The sequence below is a fragment of the Anolis sagrei genome, chromosome 10 (assembly GCF_037176765.1).
Source record: "Anolis sagrei isolate rAnoSag1 chromosome 10, rAnoSag1.mat, whole genome shotgun sequence".
In the NCBI taxonomy this organism is placed as follows: domain Eukaryota; kingdom Metazoa; phylum Chordata; class Lepidosauria; order Squamata; family Dactyloidae; genus Anolis; species Anolis sagrei.
The window spans coordinates 2,200,001-2,213,395 of record NC_090030.1 but is presented as its reverse complement, the minus strand read 5'-3'; the positions used below and the strand labels follow the sequence as shown (position 1 = coordinate 2,213,395).

At 36.6% G+C, this 13,395-nt stretch overlaps 2 protein-coding genes across 2 annotated transcripts in view; both read right to left on the bottom strand.

Moving 5' to 3' along the window:
- Window positions 1-4,180, bottom strand: part of MSN (moesin) — an 87,419-nt gene extending 83,239 nt beyond the window's left edge. The window contains exon 1 of the mRNA XM_067471495.1: window positions 4,033-4,180. Within this exon, the coding sequence (XP_067327596.1) occupies window positions 4,033-4,044 (12 nt within the window). The 5' untranslated portion in view covers window positions 4,045-4,180. The remainder of the gene's footprint in view (window positions 1-4,032) is intronic.
- Window positions 4,181-5,438: 1,258 nt separating this feature from the next.
- Window positions 5,439-13,395, bottom strand: part of LOC137097644 (guanine nucleotide exchange factor subunit RIC1-like) — a gene marked incomplete at its 3' end in the record, with an annotated part of 13,486 nt that continues 5,529 nt past the window's right edge. The window contains exon 2 of the mRNA XM_067471712.1: window positions 5,439-5,893. Within this exon, the coding sequence (XP_067327813.1) occupies window positions 5,439-5,893 (455 nt within the window). The remainder of the gene's footprint in view (window positions 5,894-13,395) is intronic.

Below are 13,395 nucleotides of genomic sequence, written 5' to 3'. Positions count from 1 at the left end.
ATTATATTATTACATTATTGTTATTATTATTATTATTATATATGATTTTTTTCCCTAAGTTATCAATGCCACTTCCTATTATACTATATTATTATTATTATTATTATTATTATATGATTTTTATTCCTAAGTTATCAATGCCATTTCCTATTATACTATATTATTACATTATTATTATTATTATTATTATTATTATATATGATTTTTATTCCTAAGTTATCAATGCCATTTCCTATTATACTATATTATTACATTATTATTATTATATATGATTTTTATTCCTAAGTTCGATGCCATTTCCTATTATATTATATTATTACATTATTGTTATTATTATTATTATTATATATGATTTTTATTCCTAAGTTATCAATGCCATTTCCTATTATATTATATTATTACATTATTATTATTATTATTAATATTATACGATTTTTATTCCTACGTTACCAATGCCACTTCCTATTATATTATATTATTACATTATTATTATTATTAATATTATATGATTTTTATTCCTAAGTTATCAATGTCACTTCCTATTATATTATATTATTACATTATTATTATTATTATTATTATTATTATTATATATGATTTTTATTCCTAAGTTATCAATGCCATTTCCTATTATATTATATTATTACATTATTATTATTATTATTATTAATATTATACGATTTTTATTCCTACGTTACCAATGCCACTTCCTATTATATTATATTATTACATTATTATTATTATTAATATTATATGATTTTTATTCCTAAGTTATCAATGTCACTTCCTATTATATTATATTATTACATTATTATTATTATTATTATTATTATATATGATTTTTATTCCTAAGTTATCAATGCCACTTCCTATTATATTATTACATTATTATTATTAATAATAATAATATTATATGATTTTTATTCCTAAGTTATCAATGCCATTTCCTATTATACTATATTATTACATTATTATTATTATATATGACTTTTTTTCCTAAGTTATCAATGACACTTCCTATTATATTATTATTAATATTAATATTATTAATATTATATGATTTCTATTCCTAAGTTATCAATGCCACTTCCTATTATACTATATTATTACATTATTATTACATTATTATTATTATTAGTATTATTATTATTTTACCCTAAGTAACGCGATTTTTGTTCCTGGGTTATCAATGCCACTTCCTATTATGTTCCTATCATTAAAATAAGGGGAAAAACTTTATTAAACTGCCAAAACTTTGTTTTTGCAGGAAAGGACATCTTGCTATGGCATATTTTGCTCCAGTTTTGCAATGAATATCTCAACCAATTCAACATAGTTTCTGGAGTAGAGCAAGGGCTTACAAAGCAAGCAACGCACAATTAAACAGGAAATAACACTTTCAAACCAGGACCGGAAAATATTTCACAATTTTGATACATAGTCCATTTTGCTCAAGTTTCTCAATGAGTATCTCCTGGAGTCTCAATCAATTCCACACAGTTTGTAGCAGCCATAAAAAACAAAGTTTCTGGAGCAGAACAAGGACTTCCAAAGCAAGCAGCACACAATTAAACAGGAAATAACACTTTCAAAGCAGGAACAGGACATGTTTCCAAACTTTGTTACATAGTGTGATGGCTGCATTTGAACTAGGGTGTGCCCTGGCCCAAGTTGTAAGAGAAGCAGGAGGATGCTTGCCATAGATGCAGGCGAAACGTCAGGAGAAAATGCCTCTAGACCATGGCCATATAGCCCGAAAAAACCCACAAGAACTGAGTGATTCCAGCCATGAAAGCCTTCGACAATACAACAACAACAAGACTTTTCAGTGATGTGATTGTGGATTGTGATACCCTGCATACATATTCAACTATTACGATAATAATATATAATATAATCATATAGTAATACGATATATAATATAATTATATAAAAATACTAGCCATCCCCTGCCACGCGTTGCTGTGGCCCACTCTGGTGGTCATGGCGATTCTGTGTGGGAGGTTTGGCCCAATTCTATCGCTGGTGGGGTTCAGAATGCTCTGTGATTGTAGGTGAACTACAAATCCCAGCAACTACAACTCCCAAACGTCAAGATTCTATTTTCCCCAAACTCCACATTTGGGCATATTGAGTATTTGTGTAGAGTTTGGTCCAGATCCATCATTGTTTGAGTCCACAGTGATCTCTGGATGTAGGTGAACTACAACTCCAAAACCAAAGAACGTTGCCCACCAAACCCTTCCAGTATTTTCTGTTGGTCATGGGAGAACTCTGTGCCAAGTTTGGTTCAATTCCATCTTTGGTGGGGTTCAGAATGCTCTTTGATTGTAGGTGAACTACAAATCCCAGCAACTACAACTCCCAAATGTCAAGATTCTATTTTCCCCAAACTCCACATTTGGGCATATTGAGTATTTGTGTAGAGTTTGGTCCAGATCCATCATTGTTTGAGTCCACAGTGCTCTCTGGATGTAGGTGAACTACAACTCCAAAACCAAAGGACATTGCCCACCAAACCCTTCCAGTATTTTCTGTGGGTCATGGGAGAACTGTGTTCCAAGTTTGGTTCAATTCCATCGTTGGTGGGGTTCAGAATGCTTTGTGATTGTAGGTGAACTATACATCCCAGCAACTACAACTCCCAAATGACAAAATCATAATTTTTTGAGTGATGGTCACTCCTTGTGTTGTGAGATGTTTTGTGGCCAAATTTGGTGTGATTTCGTTCATTGGTTCTTTTGTTTTTAAGGTACTCATTATGCACAGAGCATTTATATATATATAGATTATATATCATATTCTAATAATAATAATAATAATAATAATAATAATAATAATAATAATAATGGGTCATGGCAGTCCAAAGTGGTTTGCCTTCCTTCTCCCCCTGTGTAGATGCACCCAGGCAGAGAAGAGTAACTCTTCCAGAGTTTGGGAAAAGTTAAGTCTGGATTGCAGCTTGAGCTTGGCTGGGGGAGATTCCCAGAGCTGGAATGCAAGGAAGGAGCTTCTCCCAAACTCTGAAGCATAGCCATGCCATCCCAAAGCTGGGGTGTGGGAGGGAGACCAAAGCTGAGCAAAGGCCCAGCTCCCCCAAAGTCTCATGTGGAGGGGGATCCCAAAGGGGAAGAGATTGGGGGCCTCCCCAGCAGCCATTTCTGAAACCCGACTCAGGCCGGCATTTCCAAGAAGGGGGAAAGGAGGCCAGCCCTGAAAGAAGAAAGGGTTGGAGGAGGAGCCGAAGAAGAGGGGGAAGAAGGAGAGAAGGAGGAGGAAGAAGAGAAGAGGAGGAGGAGGAAGAGAATGAGAAAGAAGAAGAGGAAGAAGAGGAGAAGGAGGTGGAAGAAGAAGAAGGGGAGGAGGAAGAAAAAGAGGAGTGGGGAAGGAAGGAGAAGAGCAAGAGAAAGAAGAGGAGGAGGAGGAAAAGGAGAAAGAAGAGGAGGAGGAGGAGGAGGAGGAAGAGGAGGAAGAAGAAAAAGAGAAGAGGAGGAGGAAGAACAAAAAGAGCAGAAGACGATGGAGGAAGAGAAGAAGGAAGAAGAGGAAGAGAAGAGAAGGAAGAGTGGGAAGAAGAAAGGGAAGAAAAAGAAGAGGGAAAGGAGGAGGAAGAAGAGAAGAAAGAAGAGGAGGAGAGGGAAGAAGAAAGAAGAGGAGGAGAGGGAAGAAGAAGAGAGAAGGAGAAAGAGGAGGAGAAAGAGGAGGAGGAGAAAGAAAAAGGAGAAGGAAGAGAAGGAGGAAGAGAAAGAAAAAGAGGAGGAAGAGGAGTAAGACAACGAGGAGGAGAATAAAGAGAAGGAGAAAGAAGAGTAAGAGAAGGAAGACGAAGAGGAGGAAGGAGGAGAAGGAGCTAGAAGAGAAGAACAAGAACAGGCTTTCTTTGGCCTCCCATTCGGGCGGGAAGGAGCCCCTGGCCTTGCCAAAAAGGGGGGAGGGGACACCAAGAGAAAGGCCCCGCACTCCTCCTTTCCCTCTTTCCCCCCTTTCTTAGAGAAGAAGGAGAAGAAGAAGGAGAAGGAAGAGAAGCCTTACCGTTTTAGGCATCGTGGCGGGTGGGAAGCGGCAAGGCGAGGCGGCGGTGCGGTGGCCAAGGAAGAAGGAAGGAAGGGAGGGAGGGAGGGCAGAAGAGTGGGGCGCGTCCTCTCCTCCTCCTCCTCCTCCTCTTCTCCTCCCTCCTTCTTTCCTTCCTGCCTGCCTTCCCCGCCTCTGCCAGGGGAGGGGCCTCTCCCAGGCCACGCCCCCAGAGGGACGACGTCAACAACCCCCCCTCCCCAAAGTAAAGCAGATTTGGAAAACTTTTGGAGGCTCTCTTCCCAGAAAGGGTGGGGAATGATGCATGCAGTTCTATGGCTGGGATGCTGGGCTCTGTAGTCTGGAGAGGCTGCACGACTACACATCCCCGGATCCTGCAAACTGGAGCCACTGGCAAGGAAAGCCGCCTCAAACCGCATTCCTTGTCCAGTGTAGATGCAACACAGGAGGGCCTCCCGGTTTGGGAGAGGATCCCTCCCACCCAGATTTGGGAAGAACTGTAGATAGATAGATAGATAGATAGATAGATAGATAGATAGATAGATAGATAGATAGATAGATAGATAGAAAGGTAAACAGACACATAGATAAGTAGATAGCTCGATAGATAGGTAGATGGATGGACAGGTTGATAAATAGATTGATGGAGAGATAAAAATATAGATAGGTCAATAGATGGATGGATGGATAGATAGGTAGGTAGACAGGTAGATAAATAGATGGATAGATAGAAAGGTCAATAGATAGGTAGATGAATGCATGGATAGATAGAAAAGTTGATAGATGAATTGATACATAGAAAGGTTAATAGATAGGGAGATTGATTGATGGATGAATGGATAGATAGATGGATGGATGGATAGGTAAGTAGGTCGACAGGTAGATAAATAGATGGATAGATAGAAAGGTAGATAGATAGATCAATAGACAGGTAGATGAATGGATGGATAGAAAGGTAGGTAGAAAGATAGATGGATTGATAGATAGGTAGATTGATGGATAAAAGGATAGATAGATCGATCAATAGATAGGTAGATGATTGTATAGATGGAAAGGTAGAATGATGGACATAGATAGATAGATAGATAGATAATCAATAGATAGGTAGACGAATGAATGGACAGAAAGGTAGACAGATAAATGGATTGATATATAGGAAGATTGATGGATAGATAGATAGATCGATAGATAGGTAGATGAATGAATGGATAGATAGAAAGGTAGGTAGAAAGATAGATAGATTGATAGATAGGTTGATGGATAGATAGATAGATAGATAGATCAGTAGATAGGTAGATGAATGAATGGATAGATTGATAGATAGATAGATTGATGGATAGATAGGTAGATAGGTAGATAGATCAGTAGATAGGTAGATAAATGAATGGATAGATAGAAAGGTAGATAGATAGATGGATTGATAGATAGATAGGTAGATTGATGGATGGATGGATGGATAGATAGATAGATAGATAGATAGATAGATGAATGAATGGATGGATGGATGGATAGATAGAAATGTAGATAGATAGATAGATTGATAGATAGGTAGATTGATGGATGAATGGATAGACAGCTAGATGAATGGATGGGTGGATAGGTAGATGGATGGGTGGGTACATTTGTAGGTAAACAGGTAGATAAATAGATGGATGGATGGATAGATAGAAAGGTAGGTAGATAGATAGATAGATAGATAGATGATAGATAGATAGATAATTGGATGGATGGATGGATAGATAGATAGAAAGGTAAGTAGGTAGGTGGATAAATAGGTTGATAAATAGAAAGCTCACTAGATGGATGGATAGGTAGGAAGATGGATAGATGGACGGATAGATGGGTAGATGGATGGAGAAATAAATGGATGGATCAATAGATAGAAAGGTCAATACACAGGTGGATGGATAGAAAGTCAATAGATTGATAAATAGGTAGATGGATGAAATGATGGATTAGTAGATAGATGGATGAATAGGTGAAAAGGTAGTAGGTAGGTAGACAGATGGATAGATAGAAAAGTAGAGAGAAAGATAGATGGATGGATTGATTGGTAGAGAGCTAGCTAGCTGGACAGATGGGTGGACAGACAGAAAGGCAGGTATGTAGGTAGATAGATAGATAGATAGATAGACAGACAGAGATAGAAAGGTAGAGATAGACATAGAGAAAGAATGAGATCTCTGGGGCCCAAGTCCAAACATGCAAGAGCCCCACAATTTCTGACAAATCCATAGGCTCCTCTGATGCAAAGAAGTATTGCAGAATATCTCTCTCTTCCTGCCATAAGAAAGAAGAGCTGGGCCCCACCCTTGGCCACTGGTGCTCCGAGTAAGAGAGCAAAGGAGACTTTGGGGATCCCGTTACTTGAAAATCAGTGATTTGAATTCATCTTGAGCTCCTTTCCGCAAAGCTATGGGGCTGAAGAAGGGCAGAGGTCTGTTTTCAAAACCTTTATAGTGTTTATTTATTGGCTTCTGTTCTCCCTTTCTCAAGGCAGCTCAGAACATATTTAACAGAGCACCAATATTATTGATACAAACATTAAAAAGCCATTAAAGTAACAATCCAAGGAAAGTATATACACATTTGGAGGCGATGCGATAAAGAGAGGCACTCCCTTTGTTGACATAGGCTGCTAGTTCAAACAAGGATCCTTTGGGGAAGTTTTCTCTTTTGGCCAGGCCAATGGACCCGAACACAATCATACAAGGGGAAACAGACCTATACATTCACTCAAAGATGATTGTGATAATAATAATAATAATAATAATAATAAGCATTCATTCTACACTCCACATGCACCCTCAGAACAACATTAACAGCAACAATAATGCACACATAATCTGATGAGGATGGTGATAATAATAATAATAATAATAATAATAATAATAATTGGTGTTCATTCTTCACTCCACATGCACCCTCAATCTAATAATAATAATAGTAGTAGTAGTAGTAGCAAAGGTTTTGCCCTCACATTAAATCCAGTCGTATCTCACTCTGAGGGGCGGTGCTCAACTCCATTTCTAAGTCGAAGAGCCGGCGTTGTCCATAGATGCCTCCAAGGTCATGTGGCCAGCATGACTGCATAGAGTGCCGTTACCTTCCCGTCTGAGCGATACCTATTGATCTACTCACATTTGCATGTTTTCAAACTGCTAGATTGGCAGAAGCTGGGCCTAACAGCGGGAGCTCACCCTGCTCCCTGGATTCAAACCACCAACCTTTCAGTCAACAAGTTCAGCAGCTCAGTGATTTAACCCACTGCACCACCAGGGGGCTCCAGCAACAATAATAGTAGTAGCAGTAGTAGTAACAGCTGTTTTCATTGTACACTGTAGATGCATTCTCAGAATAATAATAATAATAATAATAATAATAATAATAAATCTGTGTTCATTCTACACTGCAGATGCCCCTCAGTCTAATAGTAGTAGTAGTAGTGGTAGTAGTAGTAACAGCTGTGTTCATTGCACATTGCTGATACACTCTCAGAATAATAATAGTAGTAATAATAATAATAATAATAATAATCTGTGTTCATTCTACACTACAGATGCCCCCTCAGTCTAATAATAATAATAGTAGTAGTAGTAGTAGTAGTAACAGCTGTGTTCATTTTACACTGCAGATGCACTCTCAGAATAATAATAATAATAATAATAATAATAATAATAATCTGTGTTCATTCTACACTGCAGATGCTCCCTCAGTACAATAATGATTATGATCATCATCATCATAATGAGTAATTCTACAATGCAGATGCATCCTTAGTTTAATAATAATAATAATAATAATAATTTGTGCTCATTCTACACTGCAAATGTATCCTCAGTATAATATGAAGAATAATAGTAACAGTACAACAACTACTCAGTCTAATAGTAGTAGTAGTAGTAGTAACAGCTGTGTTCATTCTACATTGCAGATGCACACTCAAAATAATAACAATAGTAATAGTAATAATAATAATAATAATATGTGTTCATTCTACACTGCAGATGCCTCCTCAGTCTAATAATAATAATAATAATAATAGTAGTAGTAGTAATAATAATATCTGTGTTGATTCTGCATTGCAGATGCTCCCTCAGTACAATAATGATTATGATCATCATCATCATAATGAGTAATTCTACAATGCAGATGCATCCTTAGTTTAATAATAATAATAATAATAATAATAATAATAATTTGTGCTCATTCTACACGGCAAATGTATCCTCAGTATAATATGAAGAGTAATAGTAATAGTACAACAACTACTCAGTCTAGTAGTAGTAGTAGTAGTAACAGCTGTGTTCATTCTACATTGCAGATGCACACTCAAAATAATAACAATAGTAATAGTAATAATAATAATAATAATATGTGTTCATTCTATACAGCAGATGCCTCCTCAGTCTAATAATAATAATAATAATAATAATAATAATAAATTTGTTACTCGCCTCTCCTCGAAAGCTATTTTTTGCAACCCCCCTTTTAATAACCCTTCTTTCTTGACATCAGTGAAAGACTGCAGATTATTTATTATCTGCACCATAGCAATAATGATGGATCCCTTAATAATTAACGGTTAATGGGAGTTTGGTTCCTATATAGGGATATATACTAGGCCTGGGTAACAACGGAAAAAGATACAATCAGAAGGGAAAGTTTACACCGAGGGAAATGAGATCATAAATAAATTTACAAAATTTTATAAAGAACTCTACAAATCAAATAACACCTCCAAAGATGAGATCACAAAATACCTCTGCGAATCAAAACTGCCCAGATTATCGGACGAACAAAGAGAACTAATAAACGGGCCTATCACCACAGCAGAAATAGATATAGCAATCCAAAAAATGAAAAACAACAAGGCTCCAGGCCCGGATGGCTTTACCGCCATCTTCTATAAAAAATTTAGAAATGAACTAAGCCCTCTATTATTACAAATATTAAATAATATATTAAAAGACAAAACAATCCCCAAATCATGGGAAAGAGCCAATATAACTCTAATACACAAAGAGGGCACAGACCCAACAGATATCAGAAATTACCGTCCCATATCATTATTAAACAACGACTATAAAATATTCACCAGTATTATGGCCGAAAGACTAAAAAACTTATTAAAGAATTGGATTTCTCAAGAACAAACAGGCTTTCTTCCCAACAGACAACTAAAAGACAATACACGGACAATTATAGACACAATCGAATACTACGAAAAGCATAATGAAAAACAATTGGCGTTATTATTTATTGACGCGGAGAAAGCTTTTGATAAAGTAAATTGGGATTATCTAAAATTATTACTTAAAGAAATAGATATTGGCCATAATTTCAGAAATGCAGTAGAAGCGGTGTACACCAGACAGGAAGCCACCTTAATCATAAACGGGCAGGAATCTAAAACACCAATTCAAATAAGCCAGGGAACACGCCAAGGATGCCCCCTCTCACCACTATTGTTTATATTAGTAATGGATACGTTGATAAGGAACATAAACGACGATCGGAAACTACACGGAATTAAAATTCGGAACCAACAATATAAACTCAAAGTTTACGCGGACGATGTAGTATGTATTGTAGAGGACCCCCTAAAAAACATTAATGATTGGTTAGAAAAAATTGAAGCCTTTGGGAAGTTAGCTGGCTTTAAACTCAATAAGCAAAAGACCAAGATGCTAGTTAAAAATATAAACAAAGAAAACAAAGAACTACTCCAGGAGAAATCCGGCCTAAAAATAGAAAATAAGGTAAAATACTTAGGGGTGACTATAACCCCAAACAACATAAATCTGCTAAAAAACAATTATGAAATACTCTGGAAAAACATACAAAAAGACATAGAGAGGTGGAAACATCAAAACCTCTCGCTTCTAGGCAGAATTGCCACAATCAAAATGGACATCCTACCTAAACTTCTTTTTCTTTTCCAAGCCCTGCCAATTATAAGGAATGACTACCTGTTCAAAAAATGGAATTCAGATTTGATCAAATTTATATGGAAAAATAAAAAAGCAAGAATCAGTTTCAAAATACTTACAGATGAAAGAAAAAGGGGAGGACTAGGACTTCCAGATCTTAAAATATACTATGAGGCCTGCAATTTGCTAGCAATAAAAGAATGGTCAACCCTAAAAAATCAAAAGCTCTTAACTCTGGAAAGTTTCGATCTGAGATTTGGCTGGCACGGGTACTTATGGTACGATAAGAGAAAGGTAGAGAAAAACTTTAATAATCATTATGTAAGGGCAGCCCTAATCAAAACCTGGGAGAAGTATAAACCAAGATTATTCGCTAAAGTACCGCTGTGGATCGCGCCAATGGAAGCGAAACACAAGATAGAACTAGGGAAAGATAATTGGCTGACATACAGACAAATTCTAAAAACCACGAATGATAAACAATTAACTATAAAATCGATAGAGGAGATTAGACAGTTAAATAGTAAGTTCACCTGGATGCAATACCATCAGCTATACCGAAACTTTAAAGATGACGAGAAGCAAGGCTTCTGCCAAGAACAAAATATTTGGGACATAGTAATGCAAAAAGAAAAGAAACTAATTAGAATAATATACAGGCAGTTATTGGGATGGGCAACAGAAGATGAGCAAATTAAAGATTGCCAAGTAAAATGGGCCAAAGACTTGGGCCATAACATTCTTACAAAACAATGGGAGGAAATTTGGAACACCAAATTAAAATATACAGTAGCCACAGATCTAAAAGAAAATTGGCACAAAATGTTTTTTAGATGGTATTACTCTCCAGAGAAAATTGCCAAATTCAGCAAAACCGCCTCCAACAAGTGTTGGAAGTGTCAAAAAGAAATAGGGACATTCTACCACCAATGGTGGGGATGTAAAAAAATTAAGAAATACTGGAGAGAAATCCACTTAGCAGCACAAAAAATCTTAAAAACAAATTTTCCACAGCTCCCAGAAATGTATCTATTAGGCATATCCTATTCCAAATTTAACAAAAACCAGGAAAAAATTCTCTTTCTGATTAGCACAGCGGCTAGGATATTGTTAGCTAAAATGTGGAAGCAAAAAGATACCCCGACAATAGAAGAGTGGATTATAAAGACACTAGACATAATACAAATGGATTGTTTATCCCAACGTCTGAACAATTCAACAAAAAGGACAGACTGGGAGGGTTTCAAAGACTTTATTAAAGAAAAAAAGATGACTATGATAATAGACATATCCAGCATCTGAAGAAAATCAATAGACGGAGACAGCGCCGGAAAAGTCATAGAAACACGGACGAAACCAACACCAGAAGGGAACAGTTTCGCTTTGAAGACTTTGGGAAGTTCATCACATCAGGGGGGGGGGGGGGGGGGAGGGAGGAAGGGGGAGGGAGAGGGTGGGTTTCTCCTTTTTTTCCTTTTTTTTTTTTCTTTTCTCTTTCGCTCCCCCACATACTCTTACTCCACCTCACTGCCTTCTATTTTGCCCTCCTTTCCTTTCTATTATGTAACATAAAAATTTTCACAATAAAAACCATTTAAAAAAAAAAAAAGAAAAATTTGTTTCTAAAATCGATTCGTTTTTTGGGGGTTTTTGCGTTTCGATATTTAAAAGAATTCCGAAATTTTTCTTTTAAAAAGTTCGATATTTACGAAATTTCGTAAACGTTAAAAAAATTACAAAACATTAACGAAACAAATACGAAACAATAACGAATTGATTCGTTAATGGCAGACGCGACCGCGCAATACGCTAAAAAACCTCCAAATGGGAACTTCTGAAGCTTCCCTCTCCCTCTGTTGTTGACTGTTGGTGTGATATTATATTTTTTTTCACTAATTAAACAAAAAACAACTATAAAACTTGCCCCAGACATGCGGAAATAATAACGAAACGACCTCAAACCGATAACGAAACGAATACATAACGAATCCGAAGCATTTACGAAACGAATTTAAAAATTTGTTTCGTTTTTAAGTTGCTCCGGAATGGTTCATTATCGCTTCGTTATAAAAAAATAACGAATTTTTAACGAATTACGAATTAACGAAACGAAACCGCCCAGCCCTAATATATAGCATGAAGCAGCCAGCTGGTCTCCTCTTTCTGGCCTCCATTATGCCTTTGGAAGTAATGGGTGCTGAACTTCTCCTTTATGTGTGATATCTCCTCTTGGGATGAGCCAACTGAGCATCTCTGTAATGGAAAACCACACCATCTCAATGGGAAAGAGGTCAGGTCCACGGCCTTTATTTTATACCGTTCCCGAAAAGTCCGGTTCCTTCCCCGCCGAGCGCTCAGAGGCAACTCCCATACTATTTATAACTGTCTAAAAATAGTCTGCACCAGCCTTTGAATGGAGCCCAAGTTTGGGTGGAAAGAAGCAATAAGGAAAATAAGAGAAGAGAAGGGCACATTTCTAGAATTGCCTCTGGACCCGAGCCTTCCAAAATAAAGCTCATTTTGGGCATTATAGTCCTCATATTGTGTTCCCATTTCCCGACAATTTGTCTCAAGGAGCAAAGGCTCTGACCTACTTTTGGAGGAAATCTGAACGGAGCGGAAAATATATATATTTCAAATAAGACTCAGGCCAGGAAAGAATGGGAAAGAGCTGGGCTCAAGTAGTCCTTCAACCCAAATGTCTCTGGGTGTGTCTACACTGTGGAATTAATGCAGATTGACATCACTTTAACTTTCATGGGCTTTATTATTATTATTATTATTATTATTATATTTATTATTATATTTATTATTATTATTATTATTATTGCAGATTGACATCCCTTTAACTTCCATGGGCATTATTATTATTATTATTATTATTATATTTATTATTATTATTATTGCAGATTGACATCTGTAACGAAGCGTTAATCCCACCGCTTGTCAACCAAAAATGTAAAGAAGCAGTGCTAATCTCACTAGATGCCACCAAAAATTATGTGAGGAAGCATTAATCTTCTTTAATGCCACCAATATTCTGTGAGGAACCTTCTTTCAAATATCTATTAAGCTGCCACCAATATGTTTAGAGACGCTGGTTTATGTCTCTGTTTATCTTTAGTTGGGTTGTGAGGTGATTTTGGTAGTGTGGAATGCACCAAGCATAACAGCAATGGAGGAGGCAGGTTTGAAATAAAAAGAGAACAAGTTTTATTGTTAACAGAACGTAATTGTTGCAGTTTTGAGAGTTTGAACTTGGCACAAGGCTTGATGTTACAAAATGGCTGGTTTGAGATACTTTCAGGCTTCTGAATGTTACAAATCTACAAACTCCTTCTTTAGTGAAGTGCTTATACTATTCCAGAGTTCCCTATTGTGAATGTCCACACTGTTTGCCCTATACTCGGAACAAACCACTGATCACCAG